The sequence below is a fragment of the Etheostoma spectabile genome, unplaced genomic scaffold, assembly GCF_008692095.1.
Source record: "Etheostoma spectabile isolate EspeVRDwgs_2016 unplaced genomic scaffold, UIUC_Espe_1.0 scaffold48, whole genome shotgun sequence".
NCBI classification, from domain to species: Eukaryota; Metazoa; Chordata; class Actinopteri; order Perciformes; family Percidae; genus Etheostoma; species Etheostoma spectabile.
In genome coordinates, this window is record NW_022605618.1 from 33,598 (window position 1) to 55,516 (window position 21,919).

Consider the following 21,919-nt stretch of genomic DNA (forward strand, 5'->3'; position numbering starts at 1 on the left):
GACCCAGAAGCAGACAAAGACGGAAGGTATTTTTACCAAGTTTATTGCAGTGTAGTCAGGACCAGTAATACAACTGGGTGGCAGGCTAGACATCAGGCAGTAGAAGCAGGCAGAATGTCCTTCTTGGCGTAGCAGGCAGGTAAAGTAACAAAAACCAACGTCCTCTCCACATGAATGCGACGTAACAATCCGGCAAAGACTGAGGAGAACTGCAGGTCTATATAAAGCAACACAGAGAGAGCTGATATGAATCAGGTGTGCTAATCAGTCAGGAGAGTGAGCCTGCCCTACCCAATTACCAGAGAGAAACAAAACACAATCAACCACACACACCCCCCCAGCCAAGTCATGATTGAGACATCCTGACAGTACTCCCCCCCCCGACGGCCGCCTCCAGGCGGTCCACCGGGCTTCCCAGGGAACCGACGATGGAAGTCCCTGACCAGAGCAGCGTCCAGGATCTGCGAGCGAGGAACCCAGCACCTCTCCTCCGGACCGTAGCCCTCCCAGTCCACCAGGTATTGAGTACCACGGCCGCGACGGCGGGAGTCCAGCAGGCGGCGGACTGTGTACACCCGCTCCCCATCGACGAACCGGGGCGGAGGAGCTGGAGGCGGCGGAGGGAGCAGCGGGCTGAGGGCAACAGGCTTGAGGCGGGACACATGGAAGGAGGGGTGCACCCTCATGGAGCAGGGCAACTTCAGCCGGACCACCACAGGGTTAATAATCCTCTCCACCACAAAAGGCCCGAGGAACCTAGGAGAGAGCTTGCGAGAAACAGTCTTCAAAGGCAAGTCCTTGGCGGACAGCCATACCTTATCCCCCTTAGAGTACTTGGGAGCAGGGATACGACGGCGATTGGCTTGGTGCTGGTACTGAGCCGAGGACCTCAACAGCTTGGAGCGGGCCCGATGCCACGTCCGGTGGCACCGCCGGACATGAGCCTGGACTGAGGGAACAGAAATGTCCTTCTCCTGGGAAGGAAACAGAGGAGGCTGATATCCATAAAGACACTGGAACGGCGACATACCTGTAGCAGCAGTCGGCAGAGTGTTGTGAGCGTACTCGACCCACGAAACTTGAGAAGCCCATTTGGTGGGATTATCGGAAACCATGCAGCGAAGAGTAGCCTCCATCTTCTGATTGGCACGCTCAGCTTGGCCATTGGTTTGAGGGTGATAACCGGAAGATAAACTGACAGAAGCCCCCAGAGCAGAGCAAAACCCCTTCCAGACCGCAGAGATGAACTGTGGACCACGGTCAGACACAATATCCAACGGAAGCCCGTGAATCCGGAACACCTCCCGGACAAGAACCTCCGCCATCTCCTTGGCAGAAGGTAATTTCGGAAGAGGGATTAGATGCACAAACTTGCTGAATCTGTCGACCACCGTGAGGATGGTCGTCTTACCCTCAGACGGAGGAAATCCAGTCACAAAATCCAAAGCCAGGTGCGACCAAGGACGGCGAGGAATGGATAGGGGTCGCAGGAGACCGGCGGCGGGCCTGTTAGACCCCTTGTTCCGGGCACACACAGGACAAGCAGCCACAAACGTCCACGTATCCGCCTCCATGGTGGGCCACCAGAACCTTCTGCGAAGAAACACCAGAGAACGAGAGACTCCAGGATGGCCCGTGAGTCTAGATGAATGAGCCCATAGCAAAACCGCAGATCTCATGGAAGAAGGCACAAAAAGACAACCCGGAGGGCCGTTACCTGGACCAGGGTGTTCACGTAGCGCAGCCCTGACCTCCTCCTCAATCCTCCAGGTGATCGCCCCGATCACACAGGCGCTGGGAATCATGGTGTCCAGAGTGGCAGAATCATAGTCACACTTACTGAATGCACGAGACAGCGCATCAGGTTTGACGTTGCGCGAACCAGGTCTGTACGTCAGTGTGAACTGGAAACGACCAAAAAACAACGCCCACCTGGCCTGTCGGGAATTCAGTCGCTTGGCGGAACGGATATACTCTAAATTCTTGTGGTCGGTCCACACCACGAATGGATGCTCAGCCCCCTCCAACCAGTGCCTCCACTCCTCCAGCGCCAGTTTTGACTGCCAACAGCTCCCGGTCACCCACGTCATAGTTCCTTTCTGGGGGAGAGAGACGACGGAGAAAAAGCACAAGGATGCATCTTGTCATCAGTAGCCCGCTGAGACAGAACAGCACCAACGCCGACGTCAGAAGCATCGACTTCAACAACAAACTGTTTAGTGGAGTCAGGCTGGACCAGAATGGGCGCTGTAGTGAACCACTTCTTTAAGTCTGAAAAAGCCTCACTAGCCGTAGGCGACCACTGGAAGGTTCGAGAGGTAGAGGTGAGACACGTCAGGGGGCAGCTACTCGGCTGTAATTGCGAATAAACCTCCGGTAAAAGTTAGCAAATCCCAAAAACCTCTGCAACTGCTTCCTGTTCCCTGGTTCAGGCCACTCTACCACTGTTTTCACCTTGCATGGATCCATCCTTATCTCACCTTGAGAGATTATATTGCCCAAAAACGTGATAGTAGGTGTATGGAATTCACACTTCTCGGCCTTTACGTAAAGACGATTCTCCAAAAGGCGTTGTAGCACCTGACGAACGTGGTGGATGTGCGCCGCTGGATCCCTGGAAAAGATCAAAATATCATCAAGATACACGAACACAAATCTGTTGAGCATGTCCCTGAGGATATCATTAACCATGCTCTGGAAGACCGCAGGGTCGTTGGTAAGCCCAAACGGCATCACTAGATACTCAAAGTGTCCAAGTGGCGTATTAAAGGCAGTCTTCCATTCGTCTCCCTCTTTAATGCGAACCAGGTGATAGGCATTGCGTAGGTCCAGCTTAGAGAAAATGACCGATCCCTGTAGAGAGTCAAAAGCAGAGATCATGAGAGGCAATGGGTACTTGTTCTTTACCGTAATGTTATTGAGACCTCTGAAATCAATGCAGGGCCTGAGGGTGCCATCTTTTTTCCCCACAAAGAAGAAACCTGCTCCCAGTGGAGATGAGGAGGGACGAATAACGCCAGCTGCTAGCGACTCCTTGATGTAGGTCTCCATAGTCATGCGTTCAGGCTTGGATAGGTTGTAGAGGCAACTCCCCGGGAACGGAGAACCAGGCAATAACTCAATAGAGCAGTCGTAGGGGCGGTGAGGCGGTAAAGAGAGGGCTTGTTGTTTGCTGAAGACCAACTGAAGGTCATGATAATCAAGAGGAACATTAGATAAGTCTGGTTCTACAGTGCCCGTCACCTGACTGGAAACGGACTGGGGTGTGGCAGAGGTTAAACAGCTTGCATGACACGCAGTACTCCAACTAATGATCCTCGAGGTGGACCAGTCAATGTTAGGTTATGGTGAACCAACCAGGGATGGCCCAGGACTAGTGGCACAAAGGGAGAACTAATAACAAAAAAACTTATTTGTTCGATGTGGTTACCTGATAATTGTAACCTAACTGGGCAAGTGCGGGCAACCACCCGGCCAATAACCTACCATCAAGGGCATTAGCGTCAATAGGCTTATCCAGTAGTACAGTGGGGATCTTTAACTGCTCTGCTAACACTTCATCAAGAAAACTCTCATCTGCTCCAGAATCAATAAGTGCTAACAGGTTACTAGACTGACCTTGGTAAGTGAGGGTGGCGTGAAGTTGGGTGCGTGGACGAGGAGATAGAGGGATAGCTGCTCTACTCGCTAGGATTCTCCTCCCATCTAGCGAGCTTGCCTGTTTGAAGGATTGTCGGGGCAGGATACCAGGAAGTGTCCAAACTGGCCACAATACAGACAACACTGATTAGAGATGCGGCGCTGGCGCTCCACTGGGTCCAGACGCTGGCGACCAAGCTGCATAGGCTCCTCTCTAGAAGGAGAAGCACGGCGGTAGTCAGAGTTGGTGGTCCCTGGGCGAGCAGTCTCCGGAAAACGGAAGCGTCGGTGCGGGTTAACGTCACTCCCTTGTCGCGGGTTTCGAGACCTCCTCCGCTCCCGCAGGCGATTGTCAATACGAATAGAGATAGAGACTAGTGCATCCAAATCCACGGGTTCGGGATAAGAGATTAATTCATCTTTTATGACCTCACTCAGACCCCTGGAAAAAGCCGCTTGGAGAGCCACCGCGTTCCAGCCGCTCCCCTCGGCCAGCGTGCGGAACTCCACGGCGAACTCAGCTACACTCCGGAGCCCCTGGCGAAGAGAAAGCAACCTCGTGGAAGAGTCAGGACCACTTGCCGGATGGTCGAAAACCTTGCATAGCTCAGAGCAGAAGGTGGCGTAGGACGAGGTAGGAGTGGACTGCTTCTCCCATACAGCGGAGGCCCACTGAAGAGCATCCCCTTTCAACAGCCCAATAACAAAAGCAATCCTGGATCCGTCCAAGACGTAGGTGCGGGGCTGTTGTTCAAAAACCAAATCACACTGCATCAAAAATGATCGACAATGTCCCAAAACTCCCTCATACCGTTCCGGCGTGGGAACCCACGGTTCCCGACCTGGCAGTGTGACGGGTGGCGTGGGATCCGGCAGTGTGGGATCCGGTGGTGTTGCTGCAGTAGCGGATAGCTGAGTACGCAGCCCCGTGACGTCAGCGGTAAGTTGTCGCAGCCCATCCATAATCTCCCTGAGAGACTGACTGTGTTGTCCGAGAGTGTATTCTTGCACTGACACTGCATGTTTGACTGCGTCTAAGTCCGCTGGGTCCATACTTGGCCGGATTGTACTGTCAGATATGGTTCAACAGGACCCAGAAGCAGACAAAGACGGAAGGTATTTTTACCAAGTTCATTGCAGTGTAGTCAGCACCAGTAATACAACTGGGTGGCAGGCTAGACATCAGGCAGTAGAAGCAGGCAGAATGTCCTTCTTGGCGTAGCAGGCAGGTAAAGTAACAAAAACCAACGTCCTCTCCACATGAATGCGACGTAACAATCCGGCAAAGACTGAGGAGAACTGCAGGTCTATATAAAGCAACACAGAGAGAGCTGATATGAATCAGGTGTGCTAATCAGTCAGGAGAGTGAGCCTGCCCTACCCAATTACCAGAGAGAAACAAAACACAATCAACCACACACACCCCCCCAGCCAAGTCATGATTGAGACATCCTGACAATATATATATATATATATATATATATATATATATATATATATATAATATATATATATATCAACACGTTCTCATTCCCGATGCGTCAAAAACTGCCGCTTGGTCAGTGGCCCTACGCTTCAAGAAGTGACGCTCTAGGAGCCTTCTAGCGTCACTTTTCGAAGCGCAGGAATGTTCGATTGATATGAGACCGTGGCACATCACGTGATGCTTAAACGTCACGTTTTATTTTTTATTTCTCTGCCGTTGCGTGTCGACGTCATCTTCTACGAGCCGACGCGCACGTCGGATACCGGTACCCTTAAACTTTGATGACAGGTGGCGGTAAGATACCTTTGGTTAACAATTCAACCACAAAGTAAATACAACGATGCTTAGTTTTTAGATTTGCTTATGATCTGCCTGTAACAAATAAAAAGCTTTGCATGTTAGTTAGCTAAACTAACATGAAACTAAAGTTAACTAAAGTTAGCTCGTAGTAGCCTAACTAGCAATTTCCTTGCGCTAGCAAGCTAACCCTCTATTTTTCCATCCCATCACACAGATTGTGAGTGTTTCTGTTTGTGGGGATGAGTTTGCAAGAAGACCGCGACATTTTGGAAAGCTTGGATGAGTTGGTAGAGCAGCAGGAGTTTGATGACCTCCTTGAGGGGGTTCAGACAGGAGCAGCAGCTCCTGAACGACCGCTGAACGTGAGGTGGACGGAGAGGGACGCGGATGGAAACACGCTTTCCAAGAGGCCAAGAGTCACGCGGAAGCAAGCCATACATGGTTAGTATTTTAATATTTTAGATATTTAAAATTGTTTCAGTCCTGAATGTCAGTGTAGGCCATTGCCAGGGATAACATGCAACAGTCCATGGACTACAGTACTATTTTGTTCTGTTTTAAAAGTCTGAATAATCTCCACAGGTTTGGGTTCAAACGGATCACAGCAATATCAGTTGCCCATAACTATGTAAAGTACACCAACATTTGAGTTATTTATCAAATGTTAAGCTAAATAACACCATGTCAGATCAATGTGTCATCTATGATAGATATAAATATGTATATATATATATATATATAGTAATGTAGATTGCGTACATGTATTTTAAAAACAAATGTAAGTTTTAGACAAATATATGCTGCTTTAAGAGGTGTTTATGTTTTTCCTGCATTACAGCTGAACGCCGTTCTAAGACCGGTCTCACCTCACACCCTAATGTAGAGGTGACCTTTGCTCCAGAGATTGCTCCACAGACAGTCTCTGCTGGTATGTATTTCATTAGATATGTTCTGTGTATAATGTCTTGTAGCTAGTCTCTGCAAAATGAACCATTGAACAAAACAAAGTCTCCAAAACAAGCTATATGACAACGTTTCTCCCTATTGATATGCAATTACCAAGCACCATTCACATTGTTATATATGTTAAATTTGTCATATAACAATCTTTTCTTCTTATCTGTGTAACAATGAATTCTATGTTTTGTGCTAGTTGTAAGCATATGATACAAAAACCACCTTGGGCCCCTTCTAACTACTCCATGTATTTCTTTTACAATTGCAATAGAATGTCTTCTGCAAGATCTGCAACACTCCCTGAGCTGCTCTGATGAAGAGCTTAGTGAAGCATCAGCAGACCAGAGAGCTCCTCTGGCTTCTCTGGATTGGAGCATTCGCAATGCTCTCTTTTCTGAGAGATGGAGGGAAAAGAGACCATCTCTTCTTAATAGCATGTTGGCCAAGGAGAGCGTGGCAACAAATGGCTGCAGCCAATGTGGGAACAACTGTGCGGCTATTAGATGCAGAGATTGCCTTCCATGTCACTTTCTATGTGCTGAATGTGACATCAGCAGACACAGCAATGCCTCAGTCCTCCATAACAGGGATGCCATGTGTGCTGGCTTCTTCCAGCCATTGCCTCCAACCACCTGTGTTGTTGAAAAGGCACTTACAAACTGTGGTAAGTTACACACTGCTTTTTTCTGAGCTAGTTTTTTTCTGTGTCAGTAATTATGAATTAGTGTAACCTATGTGTAATGTCTTTCAGTGCGATTTTTGCCTATTGAGATGCCTGTCAGTATCTGTGGGTGTTCCCCAGAAGCACTCAGGGTGATCAAAGGGAAGGCAGTTGCTTTGGTCACAATAAATGGTAATTGTGCAAAAGATTTCCTTTGTCCAGTTTCAACAAAACTATGTATTTCTATTCAACAACTCCAAGAACTTAATGTCTCAAAAAATGAGCTCATTATGGTTGTCATGCATACCTTTTGGGGGGTAATGTCACTTATTTATTCATGCCATTTACAAATAACTTATTCATGATAGTGCCCATCAAGTCAGCAAGCTTTACTGAACCACTTGGATATACACTATATGGCACATGCTACATAACATTCCAACCTTGGTTGTAAATGTAAATATTACCTTGTAGGACGGTATGATCTCAACATGCCTGAGCTGACCTGCGAGGGATGCCAGGCAACTTGGACAGCAGGACTTGATGACCTGATAAATAGTGGATACTGGCCTGCCACCCTTCATTTTGTGACAATTTATGAGACAGACCTGTTTTATACATTTGAAGACATAAAGATGGCATCACCCGGGATGTCTTTTCAGGCATATCTAAGAATGCTTTAGAAGAGGACTGCTCGCTTTGGCCGTGTAAGTATTTCTTTCTTCATTCTGCAAGAGCATAAATATGTTTTTTTTTAAATGGAAAGGTCTTTGTTTAAAAAAAAAAAAAATGTGCTTTTTCTTTTTTACATAGACTGGGAAGATCTCATCAGACAGCTTCCAAAAAAGCTTTTTTGAATGGGCTGCTGTACAATATGAGGTTGACTCCACCTGCAAGGAGGAGAAATTCATCTGTCCTGCCTGTACCCCGGCAATGCTTGCTGTCTCGGTGGATGGAAACCGCAAGCATTACCGCTTCAAAAGTACAGCAAGGTATACAATAATGTACACACCCACACTGTTTAAATATCAAAATAGATAGTAATGTAACCTTTCGATTATGATTAAAAAGAGGTGTTTGAAGTGGGGTTGTATGAGGTACTTATCCATGGTCAGTCTGTTACCTACAGCAGGCAATGGTCACCCTCACCCATCCCCTGCCTGTATTGTGGAGAAGCAGAAAAATGTGTTTTCGACACATATAAAAGGCCCACCTGGAAAAAAAAAACTATCCGGTATTGTAGTTGAGGTTAGATCTAGAAATATGCAAGTTCTACTGTTGAGATAATGTAGTGGCAATGAAAAGGGCTGTTTGAACACAGTGTACTGTAGGTAACACACTTACCATGGATAAGTACCTTATACCACCCCACTTTAGAATACTCAACTATCCTTTTAAACATTGAAGTCTTTTTATTTCTTGTTGGTTTTTTAGATCTCAGGAGCGGGCCATCTTTGACGGTGTCTTCATTGCAAAAGATGAAGATGTGACCAGATTTGTGGATCACATCCACAGCAAAAATAAACATGTAATAGCAGACTTGCATTTCTATCTCAATATAACATTATAATTCATAGTCAGTCAGTACTCCCATGTATTATGATATCTACCTGTGTAACTAATTGTTCTTGATCTGCCAACACTAATCTGTTCCTTGTCCCCTGAAAGAAATTTATAATTGTTCCCTGTAATTACTGTTGATGAGATTATTTGTCAATTATGATTTTCTACAATGTAGGTCGCTGGAAGGAGCAATTGTGGTGGGGAGTGGTCAGCTGCCAGAGAGACCTCCCAAAGATCAAGCAGTAAGGTGGATGAGACGGGACTGGAGCTGGCAGTGTGCAGGCATGGTGTCTTGCTGGCTGCCCTTAATATGTTTAGGGGTGAAATATTTGCATACCCCATGTTTTTGCAGCAGCTGCTGGCATCCAAACATGACGTCACCTTTTTTTGTATGGATGTTGTGTGCAAATATTGGCCATACCTGCAAAGAATAAGTACCAACTGTCCCGAGCTCCAGCCCCTTCAGAATATGAGGCCCTTCCTGTCGGTCGTACATGCTAAAGCGCATGACTTCAAATGTGAGGTTGGTATAATGCAGTACATTTTTATCAAATGACTTGGAATCCTATAAATGATTAATATAAATGTGTAATGTTTAACTAACATTTAACAGATTATTTAACATTTATATTGTTATAGTTATTGTTGTTAACGTGAACAGCCCTTAATTGATATATCTACTTTTGTCAAGGATATTATTTTTCACCGGTCTGTGTGTGTTTGTTGATTTTTGATTAGACTTTAATTGAATTAAAAGTGACTGTTGGGCATTGCTTGAGGTATTTGCTGTACTAAATTCCCTTGATGTTTATGTTTGGGTCCCTCTCTTCAGGTGAAATGGAGTGGCACAAACCAAGAAGGTGCTGGTAAAACACTAGGGGAGGAAGTAGAGCAATGTAATGCTTTCCTCTCCAGGATAGCAGTCACCACAAAGCATATGTCAAAAGCAGGTGCTATATAATTGTACCTCTGTGTCTATAGAATAAAAGACATTTATATTATTACAAGTGAATTTTTACAGAACTCATCACTGTGTATTTGCAGGACGCAATGACATGCTGACACTCCTGGCCATAAGATGGAACCAGCAGAAATGTCAAAACCTGGCTACTGGACTTTCCCAGAGATACCATAAGGTAAATAGAAACAATATTATTATGCAGCAATGGCACAATGTAAGTCAATGAAACGCACATACAGTTTTGTGCACATAGGCTTGTGATACATGATAGTTACAACATTTGCATAATTTGAGTTGCATTTATACACTGTACACGTTGTACTGACTTTTAGCTTATGGTAATGATTGTCATTTTAGACATCTAAAGCTCTCAATATCCAGATGGGGGACCTGGAAACCCTGAAAACCCTGGAAGAATTTGTGCAAGAAGTAAAAGAATGGGCAGATGGTAAGAACGTGAAACATTATCTGACATGGAGAAACATTGTGTTGTTTGTGAAGTTGATGCTACTTGCAATCAATTGTTTCAGGAGAAACTGACCATCAAGGCACACCACAAGCTTTGTGTAAGAAGATTGAGGCCCTCACAACCAGCATCAAGACGAGAGCTCAACTTCTATATCGGAAAAATGGTATGTTAACACTTTAGGCCTTTTCAGATCACAGTCTGAAATGTCTCCAAACTCACTTCACAATTACAATGTTCATACAGTTCTAAAAAGTAATGTTTCGTGTGTTGGACTTCTCCAAACTAAATTGAGTTGTGTTGAGCTATTCTGTAGGTACATCTATTATGATCCATATGTTTGGCAAATGTATTGTCATTTTGCTGTGACAGCTGTAACTTAAACAAGATCATGGACTTACTGTATTTAAAAGATATAATGTGGGTTTATTTTTTTTCATTGGTTTTCAGACAGCAACAAAGGTCGACATAGAATTCGCAGAAAAATAAGGCAACAGAAGACCACTTTGAAGGCCATGTGGCAGAATACAACAGCTCGTTCCAACACGAGCAAGCGGTGGTGCATGGATAGCGTTCTGGACACAGAACATCCTGGCCTTGGCAAATTACACAGAGTGGTATGCATTTCATGTACATGCGTATTCTTAGCAGTGAAAGAAGTATACTATCTGTACTTAAAAGGATGTCATTTACAAAGTCAAAAATACTGATACTACACTGGAAAATACTCACAAGGTGAATATATTTCAGTATAATCAGTAAAGTATACTTAAAGCATTAAAAGTTGAAGTTGTCCAATAATTGTAGTGAAGTTAAAAAGTAATATATTTTCCTCTGAGATGTAGTGCAGTAGAAGAAAAAAGTAGCATATAAAGAATGCCAGTACCTCTAAATTATACTTAAGCACAGTACTTTAGTGAATACACATTTCATCACTATTATTCTTACATTTAGGTGTTCCGGTGGACATATTTGCATTCAAAGTATGCATATGTATGACAGAAATTGTCTCTGAAGCTACATGCTATATACAGTGGTCTGAATTTTTCATATTGATGTATTACAGGCTCTGCTGATTTTAGCACAAAGAAAGAAGTCTTCGATAGGGTCATGGGTGTTCGAAGGCTTCAAGAAGAAAAGAAGATCCTTGTGAAAGAGATGAAGCAGCACTGGGAGTCTCTCAAAGCCCATGCCAGGGTCTTGTCTGAGTTGTCTCAGCATCAGAGTGAAGACACCATACAAAGTAAATTTATTTTACTTAATTACTTTTTTTTTACTTAAAAGTACTTTAACTCTTTTTAATTTCCTGTGTTTCACAAAGTTATGTTTAAATTGTGAATGACTTGTTCTTTACCTGGACAGTGACATATTTTATCCCTTCTTAAGGACATCTCACAGAGAAAGCCACAAAGGGTCACACCTGCCTCATCCTCAGAAAGCAGTGGGAAATGAGAGAGCTGCAGCGGCATATAAGAAAACACTACCTGCATGTGCTGTCATCAGCAGATGACATAATGGACACAATTGACAGTTCAGATGAGTTCGACATAAGCTCTGAAGATTCAGAGTCTGATGCAATGTAAAACAGGAAGAAGATGTGGTGCTCATGATCACAGTGACACATGGTCACACACAGCATGTGGCTTTTAAAAAGTAACCAATTATGTGGTCATTGTCAGGATTAAGTTGGAGATGACAGTTGTAGTTTTTTGTATTTGGTTGTGAAATGTTCACACTACATAAGGTTGATTTTTTCACTGGGTTGGGGAAGTTCTGGTTAATGTGTAATACATCTTTACAACACAAACCACTGTCCTTTACTGTCTTATCTTTGATTCAGTTCAGTTCAGAGTTCACAAAAGCACAATAAAACTACATTTCGATTGAGTCCTTAATGGTACAGCGGTTTTAGGTTAGACTTATTTATCTGAGTAATTCCCAATGTGTTCAGAGTACATAATTCAGTATATGGCAAGAGGAGGAGATTCAGAGGAAGGACTAGTGACATGGATTTCAGCATCAAGTTTTCAATTACAGGAACAGTGTTATGCAATATTAGTATAACATCCAACTTACACAGGTTAATGATTTAGCAAACCACATTTCATAGTGATAAACTATATCAATGAACTAGCCACTCTTTCAATCCCATCTATTAATCAGCACTCCTTGCATCAACCAGATAGACATGCGGTGCACACACAGTGTTTATATAGGCTTAATCAACTAGCAAAACTAGAAATATACCGACAAATAATCGTAGAGTAAAACTACTTTAATCCTTCGAAGTGTATTGTGTAAAACATTATGTAATATGTAACATGTAAAGAAAGACTCAAGTAAAAGTAAAAGTATCTCAAATTTGTACTTAATCACAGTACTTGACTAAAATCACTTAATTACATTCCACCACTGGCGACACTGACACAGAGACATATGCAAAGCACCCGATAGATTAAAATGACTATAATTAAGATTATGACCACATAATATATTTATATATATATTACCACCCTCACACAGATACACAGACATGGTCCTGCAATATACAACTGCATGACCATAAAGTAGATTTTTTGGAGGATGTGGTGGGATATTAGAGGTGTTGAGAGTGCTGCCTGTTGAAGAATGATCTTTATTATTCTTTTTGTGGTGCATCACTTGACTGTATGCTCCATTAAATATGTTTTAGTGTTAGGCAACATGGGCTAAGTGAGTGCCTTGCCGTGGGGGTATGGGATGTTGGCATGTCCATGGCAAGGGGACCATTGTGTCATAATCTGCCTATGGGTAAAAAAAAGGTCTACACTAGCCCAGATCCCAAATTATGAATGTGATTAGGAAAAAACATCATACCTGAAGGTTTTTACCAAAAAAACAAGCAAATAATCCAAAGATTTGAGTTCATCAGGTGGAGTCTCAAATGGTCTCAGAAATACACCTGAAAGAGCTGCGCCAAAAAAGGGAGAATTAAACTTTATCCTAGAGCAAAATGAAAGACATTTTTGGAAAGGCCTTGACCTGGTGAGTAACATATGTCAGTGTGAAGATTATAAGTGCACCTGCTGTGAAATATTGACCTCTGAACCTTGACCTCAGTGCATATTGGAAGGCTTGTCATTCAGCAACAGAACAGGCTACAGACATGAGACCACGTTATAGAAAGCTCTTGAATTCAGCATGTGGACATATTCATATAAATATAGTCACCAAGTGGGGGCAATGTCAATGATGATCAAAGGAAATTCACCAATTTAACAATTGCATTTTAAAATCTGATCACATAAATGCATTCCCAGCCTTTAAATTACCAGTATACTCTTAATTTAATATTTACAACTTCAATTTTTAGGAAGTACCATTAAAGAAAAAACTACAATTCCCTTGTACCAGCCATTAGCTTGATACAAATTAGCACCATATTGTAGTTCTTCCGGTTTGCAAAGTATTGTTGAGATAGGTCGTAAAAAGAATATCTAATGAACATATCAACATTAGTGCAGCCGAATTAGTAATTACACTCCATCTAGATGATTGATGTTAAAGAAAGTAAAGATGTTGGCTTATGTAGATATCTGTTATTGTTATTCTATAAATGTGGATTTGGGTTAGCTAATTTTTCGGTTTGCAAAGTGTGGGTTGTAAAATAGGGTCGTATATCATACATCTAATGAATATAACAAACATTTAGTGCGGCTAAATTACAAATTACACTTCATCTAGATGATTGATGTTAAGAAAAAGTAAAGATGATTCTTTCAGATAGAAATAAATACTGTTTCTTAAGTTTTTTTGATTTAAAGTGCAAGCGACAGGAAGTGACGTCATTCACTGCGTCTTGTTCGCGGTATTTGGTAACGCGGGAACTGTCCTTGCGCGGAGAAGCACAGGTTTAGAAAATCCGTTGAAGAAGTAAAAGGAGACAGGTAAGAAACACAGTTAACGTTTTGAGTATGTACCTAAAAATGTAAACTATAAAACAATATACTTTTTTAGAGATGCAGCAATATTACTTTTGTATAGGTATAACACATTAAAAATGTTCAATGTAACATCAGTGTTGGTTAGCTAATGCATACTATGTTATAGGATGCATTAGCTAACCAATGGGAATTGTAACTTAGTTCTTTTTATGTGTCACACTCTTATTTGCTTTTCCATTATCTTGCTCTCAAGTCATGACGAAGCCAAAGCAAGAAGCTGCCCCAATTGTGGAGCAAGCAACACTGCCAATCGGAAGACCTGTGCCAGCTGCTATGTTTGCCTCCTTCAAAAAAAGTCATTCAAAGAAAAAGAAACGGCAGTGAGGACAGGCAACTGGGGTCAGAACACCCTAAAACATAGAAACGGTGCCAGAGTTGTGGCCTCAGCCCATGTAGCGGTAAGGAGTTCATCAGTTTTTCTTCTAATTCATTCATAATATTATTTTCATTATGAGTAGCTGTATTGAAAAATTTTAATATTATTGACTTTGATGTGTGGTGTGTGCGCATCAAATTTTCATTAAAGGTTGTTGACCATAATACAGCCACTTCATATGAATGTCTTCATCATGATCTACCACCTCCTCTGTCGGAGCCGTTTTCTCGCTCGTCTCTCAAAACTTCATAAACAAACGCACATGTCTGTCTGGTTGATTGACATGATTTTCAGCAAACTACGGTACAGTTCTGTGGTCACGTGGCTTTAAATAGCTAACAAGACCCGCCTCATGTGTATTTTGAACCAATGACAGTGCGTTCTCTACCGCACGCGTCATGGAAAGACCGACCAATACAAAATGCTGCGCCACGCAGCAGCCGGCGGGAGGGTCAGAGTTGCGCAACGCAGTAACCGGCGGTAGATGTGTCGTCGCGAAGCATCCGGCACAAACGGGATAAAGTAGAGTGGTGTTTGATGATCCAGTGTTGGGTCCCAGATAAACAGATCATGCTGGAACACGACAAAAAAGTTGTAAACAGCAGTAAGTTAAAACAGAGTGTCATTCATTTTCAGCAACAGTTTGCTTTACGAGTCTGAAGGACACCCGTACCCTCAAACTCCAGTCCTCAGAGGAATCATGGCTAAATACTATGACCAGTGCAGTGCAAACACATTTGTATATCATTAATTACTAAACTATGTGACCATGTATGAGGTGAGATACATTAAAATTCCAAATAAAACTGTCCGACATAATCATATAATCAATCAATTTATCTCCTTTATATAATAATATATAATCTTCATCCAACTCTTTTGCAGATTGAGCTGCTGGTGAGCATGAAGATGTCCACGCAGTCTATGTGCCAGACCACCTTAGGCTTGGCATTTAATATGCAATTTGAACTGAAGGTGCAAAATATTAAACTGAGGGTGCAATGCATGTGTTTGCACCTCCGAAAAACTAAACTAAAACGAAATGGAGGGAAAACTTGTTTTGGCCATGTCTGTCTCCTGAGCTTTATGGTATTTCAGACAGAAACTATAATAACAGAGACAGTGAACTCTCTGTTAACATAGCATTTGTTTCTCTCAATGCACAAGTGCTTCATCCCAGCGCTCCACAGAACCCTGTTCACACTTTCTGTCCAGTTCATTATAAAATTCTCAAAAAAAACCTTGAAAAAGATATAGACATTAGCAACAACCTGGTGCACACATACGTTCAATAAAGGGAAAAAATGGAACATGGTCAGATTGTCAGTGTGTAATAATAATGCCATGTTAACATTGTGTGTAATTTATTGTGTATATTTCAGGTGAGCAAGCTTGCTGCCTTGGGCTACAACCCAATTTTGTTCATCGGGAAGAAGAAGAAGAAGGGGGTGAACACAGTTAATGCTGAAATGATCACCTACATGTGCCCTGGAGGGGACGGGCCTGTAAAACCCTTTTTAGAAAAGATGAGCACAGCATATGAGTACATTATTAAAAGTAAGTTAAACATCTGTTTTTATGATTTATGCTTTAGGATGTGCTGTCATTGTGAGTAATATTTATATATATATATTATTTCAGATTCTCAAAGGATGCAATTGCCAGAAGCTTCCAGCCCAACTCCAACTCCACAGTCTACCTCCTCTCCCTCCCAACCCTCTTCTTCTCCTCATCCTCCAGACCCTTCCACCTTTCTCCCATCTACTTCTCATCCCCAAATGGACCATGAGGAGGAGACTTACACCCTAACCCTCATCCCTGTCCAGTCTCTAAGCACCAACTCAGCATCTCCCTCTCGAAAAACCATGACTGAAAGTGAGTATTGGCATTAATCACCTTTTCTTTCTTTTTCTGATTCAAACCCTGGGCCGCTGCAGCAAGGACTCAGCCTTGGTACATAGGTTGCCAGCTCTAGTCACTGAGCTAACCGGGCGCCCAACATTAATGATCTTTTGCCATATTTTAAGTAATGTGTCTAAAGTCATACTTTGTCACACACAGGTGTGTCTGCACAGTGCTCCCCCTCTCCCAGACCTACTATCTCCCTGACCAGTGCAACAGGTGAAGGGAAGAAAAAGAGCAAGACGGGTATTTTTCAGCTCAACTCTACTCTATTCACTTTTGGGTCCTCTACTTCCTTTTCCACTGTAGATAGTACTTTGGATAGTACCCCCTCAATGTAGGCGAGGTGATGTCAGAGCAATGAAGTTGGAAACAACAGAGAGCTTTACTTTGCTCTTGAGAAGCTGCGCAGCCTTATTTATGACAAACTCTAGTTACCACTGTACATTTACATTACATACATTGACAACAACACCCTCCACTACCTTTGCTCTCTCTCTCTTCATCATCCACACACACACTACGACAATAAAAAGCTACGCTACTCATAACAGAGGATATGAGCTATGTTCTTGACAAGTCTGTCTTTGTCATTGACCACAGCATGGTGATGTGGGGGTGCCATTTGAGTGAATAAAAACATTTTGGTAACTATTATGATAGTTTGGCTATTTCAAAATCTCGGCTTTATGCAGGATGAACTGTGGTGTGACTAATCAGTGGTTGGCAGTATGTCACACCACCTTTCAGTATCGCTCAGCTAGCTTAGAACCAGGTACTATCTACAATAACAATCAAGAACAGTGAGTAGGTGCGATATCATGATCCAGAAGGTGGTTCACCTAGGGGAAGCTCATCCATTGTGCTGACCCCTGTGAACTCCCCAAATGTGGGAATCTTTACAGTGGAAATGTAGCTGTATTCACCTGAGGGATGTCAAAGTCTGTTTCTAAATTTCTTCTCCTTTCTTCTTCTTTTCGTTTTTTTTGCATAATTTTAGGCTGCCGAAAATGTTCAAAGCAAAAGATATTTCACTACAATGAAATAAAAGAGAAACAACTAAAGGAGGTAAGATGTTGTAATTGACTGAGTGAAATAGCAGTTCATTTAGCAGTGGTTGCTGAAATGGCTAACATTTCTTTTTGTCTATGTTTGTCTGTGTTTCTGTGTGTGTGTGTGTGTGTGTGTGTACAGGGAAGAGAAGAGGTAAAAGTGAGCTGGCTGCCTTGTTCCTCATGGTAAGAGCTAAGAACTTTGAGCCACATTAGTTGATTTTAAAACTGTTAGCTTTTTTTACAGTATGCTTTATAAATATACACTACTCACAAAAGGTTAAGGATATTCGTAATATATAATTCATATATTCAATAACCTCAACTTTTGAATGCATATGTCCACTGTTCAATATCTCAGTACTTATTGCATAACATGCTGTTCTTCTGGTTCAATGACAGTTTGTATTTAAACAGTCCTCTTCGTCATGGTGTCACATTTTGACATCATGAGACCAAGACGACACCTAACAATCGATCAACAGTCCCTGGCCAGTGCGAGGCTTCAAACGGGATGTACTCAGAGGGAAGTTTCACTGAGCTTAGAGTGTCACAGAGTGTCATCAGCAGGTTGCAATATGTCCACTTGTGAACAGCATGAGACGTCTTGTCGAGCTGTAATCGATGCTCAAGGACAAATGACATTTTACTGAAAGTGAAATTTCTTGTTGTGGTATAGCCACCACTGTTGTTAGCTTTTTGTTTCAATAAATTGTTTGAGATGAAGAAATTATTGATCATCATTGCATGTTTCTACTAAAATGCCTTACTTTTATGATATATACATTTTAACCAAAGGCGAATATCCCTAACCTTTTGTGAGTAGTGTATGTACCATACTAGGTTAGTACCAGGCTTCTGAAAAACCAATCCTGTCATTTGTTGTTTTATGATACCCAATTGATATAAACTAATAATGTGCTATATGCAATGATCTTACACTTGTTTGCATTCATTCTTTGTTTTCAGTGGCAAAACTTGGGAAGACACCTGGGAGCCTGCCAGCAATTTTATAGACTCCATTTAATGTTTTTGGTTGTGTGTCTTTAAGACACCTGTATGTTGAATGTTGTTGACCATTGAATAAACTGAGTAAAATAAAAGATTTGTTCATTTTTTTATTTCAGTTCAGTTTCAGTTTGCCTTTTTCATACATTTGATGTTTCTTTTACACACTCCTCCAATCTCCTTAGTGTTTTTAATAAGCAAGTCATATATACAATGTTATAAACAAGCAATAAAAAAAGGGATGTGTAAAAACATCAGATGTACAGAATCAATGGCATAAGGCAGAGATGCAGTCAGTGTTTGAGTGAAGAGACTTATAAATATGCCATGAATATTTTGTAGCATCATAAAACACCCGTATTGCAATTACTGTCGTGATGTCCTGTAATTAAACCGGAAAACAACAGACAGTATTTCTCGAATTGTTAAAAGATGCTGTAGGCAGCCCCAAGGGGCAGCGGGATGTTTTCTCTTCACTTTTGGGAGTTGTCTTTTCGTCCACAAAAAATTTCTATGACAGAAAAAAACGCATTATAATCTGCGCCAATTCTATGAAACGTACACACTTCACCTTTCCCAAATGGGCGTGGTGTCCTTGCCCCTGACTCCAACTTCATTCAAGAGTTGTGAATCAGTGAGATGGATGAAAGCAGATTGTGTTGTTCACAGACTTATTCAAAAGGTGATTTAAGTTTTAGTTCCTTTTAGAGATCTATTTGGTGAATCCAGCAATTCAGCACCATAGACAGTTCAGCACGGTCAAATCTCGCGATAGTTTATTTCTGCTGTGAAAGAGACACGTCTCGAACAGTTAATTTTCTCCTAATTTGTCTGAAAAACACAATTTCAGAGTCCAAATGTTCAGAAATTTTGTGTGCTGTAAAAAATGAGTCAAACTTTTACTTCAGTGACAGAAAAAAATCGCTCATAATCAGCTGGCGTTCATTTCTCCCAATAGTGTCAACACAATCAGGATGCCACAGGGCTCCTAAAGGGGAGTGGCAGTGACGTTAAATATTCATATTTAACATATTCACATTCATATTTCATATTTAATTCTATTTAACGGCACTGGCAGTGACTAAACCAACGTGACACAAATACAGGAAATGACTCTCTGTCGTCCAATGGTTTGTCTATTTGAATGTTTTTTCAGTAATGATTTTAAGAAGAAATCTACAACAAACGCAGAGGAATAAAAATGAGACGCATTCATGATAGTTTAGAATTTCCAGCTAGTAGAATTTGTCTGCTTTCTGTGGACAAGTAAAATGTTACCAGAGGTTCTGTTATAAGTAATGAACATGAAACGTTTCTGGCTTTATTTTGAAAGTGTAACCGGACGTTGCTTATTTATTTTCCTAATTCAGTCCACCCGGACGTGGGTAAACGTGTTGTTGCTAACTTGACTCTCTCTCATATCAATCGAACATTCCTGCGCTTCGAAAAGTGACGCTAGAAGGCTCCTAGAGCGTCACTTCTTGAAGCGTAGGGCCACTGACCAAGCGGCAGTTTTTGACGCATCGGGAATGAGAACGTGTTGTATATATATATATAGTAGTTGTTACATCAGTTCGACTTTACTTGTGCTTAATTTAGCTGTAGCCTGCTTTTCCCAACATTATTTTAGACTGAATCAAAGCTAGCCGGGAAGCTAACAGCGGTGGAGGCTAATCGTCCTCTTAATACATCCATGAGGCTAACGGCTAACTGCTACAACTATGACAGATTGTCCCGTACAGATCGTGTACTAATGTAATCGCTAAGAGAACGGCTAGCCTCCACCGGGAAGCTGACGCTAGTTTAGCTAACAGCTATTTCAGCTAACCGCTAGCTGACAGCTTGATTCAGATTAAAATAACGTTACTCAAACTACAGTGGAAAAAGCCGGCTACAGCTAGTATGCAACAAGTAGTAAGTATTGAGTCATTGTATTTTAAATGAGCACACGTAAAGTACAACTGATGTTACAGCTGTTATATATTTAAACGATTATTTTCAGTTTTGAGGATCTTTTACATGCTAGTGGTTAGCCGAATTAGCGGTTAGCTAAACTAACGTTAGCTTTCGAGGCGAACAGACTTTCTTTAACTGTCTATGGGAACAGATCATGGTCTTTTCAATACTTTTTATAAAAATGTATGCAACCTTTCTGTAACTTTTACCAAAATAATGTAAAACTGTTCTATAGACCTATCCTTTAAAACTTGACCTGTTATGTCATAATCATTAAGCAGTATAAAAATAGACGTAACCGTCTTAAAACTTGGGTATCATTTGACAGCATTTCCAGGATGTATGAATGTAACATTACTTTTAACCATTACAAAAGGAAAGTCAACATTTTTGTTACATTTATTCACATTATTGTGGTACGAAAAACTGTTTTTACAACTCTCCATTATGACTTAAGATATGTAAAACAATATAGTTTAACCAGGGTGGCTACTGGTACAAACAAGTTAAATTTAAGACTTTTTAAGACTTTTTAATACCAATTCTAAATAAATTTAAGACCTACCTTACGATGGAATACAAAGTGGAAATATACAGTAATCTTTCCAGTAAACACAAATTAACAGTATGGTAAAATGACAATAATTGGTTGAGTTAAGAACATTGACTTAATGTGTGTAAGCGAAAGCATAACACAAAAATGTATATGTATAAAAATGTAATTGCTCTCCTAAATTTATTATTACAATATTTTCAGAATATTTGGGTCCCATGAACAAATGGTTATAACATCAAGTGAATGAATCAAGTGAATATTTAAAAAAAAACTGTTCCTTTAGAACAAAAAAATAAATAAATGCCAATTCCAGCTGCTTTTAAAATGCAAAGACTTTTATATGATTTGTGTGTGTGTGTCTATAACAGACACAGAGAGAGAGAGACTCAAATGGATGGGTTGCAGTTTGTGGAGGACTCATCATGGACAGAGAGTAGACACTAGGGATGAGCGAGTACAGCATTATCTGTATCTGTATCTGTTTACCACATGAATTATCTGTATCTGGATCCGTACTCGGACTGGGAAACCAGAAGTAAACCGGAAGTGGTCAGATTTAACCCGGAAGTGTGTCGGGTTCTCTTGAAATGTGCGGGGCTTTAACCGGTATGTTATTTAAGCATGCAATTGATATGAGTTGATCAAAAATTTTAAAAAAAATCTCCGATGGCAGAGACGCAACGGGAGTTGCATTTAAACCAAGCAGCGTGTCTGAAACCCACGTTCACCAGAAATCTACTGGTTACTATGTAAGGACTACAAACCCCACGTTCACCAGAAATCTACTGGTTACTATGTAAGGACTACAAACCGAAGTTAAAAACAAACCTGAAGCTGAAGAAACCCTAAACGTTAACGGAACAGATCCGCAGACCCGATTGACTGCCTGCCTGACAAGAGGGAGAGAGAGAGAGAGAGAGAGAGAGCAAGAGAGAGAGAGCAAGAGAAAGAGAGAGAGAGAGGCAGAGGGAGCGCATTTCTCCTTGTTCTGTGTGTGTGTGATTGGGTTTGGAGGTGGGGGGGCGCTGTGATTATCACAGAACGCTGTGCGGC

The 21,919-nt window shown here is 41.8% G+C and overlaps 1 protein-coding gene across 1 annotated transcript; it reads left to right on the forward strand.

Moving 5' to 3' along the window:
* Positions 1-7,836: 7,836 nt before the first annotated feature.
* Positions 7,837-9,940, forward strand: LOC116686798 (uncharacterized). Its single transcript, XM_032511849.1, has 5 exons — positions 7,837-8,035; positions 8,478-8,571; positions 8,782-9,129; positions 9,439-9,556; positions 9,651-9,940. Exons 1-5 carry the CDS (start codon positions 7,977-7,979, stop codon positions 9,791-9,793), a joined length of 762 nt encoding a protein of 253 aa, XP_032367740.1. The 5' UTR covers positions 7,837-7,976; the 3' UTR covers positions 9,794-9,940.
* The last annotated feature ends 11,979 nt before the right edge of the window (positions 9,941-21,919 follow it).

Coding starts and splice junctions, on each gene's coding strand:
- LOC116686798 (XM_032511849.1), top strand. CDS start 7,977: ATGCTTGCTGTCTCGGTGGATGGAAACCGCAAGCATTACCGCTTCAAA. Junction 8,036..8,477: donor CGCTTCAAAAGTACAGCAAG/GTATACAATAAT, acceptor TTGGTTTTTTAG/ATCTCAGGAGCGGGCCATCT. Junction 9,557..9,650: donor AAAGCATATGTCAAAAGCAG/GTGCTATATAAT, acceptor GTGTATTTGCAG/GACGCAATGACATGCTGACA.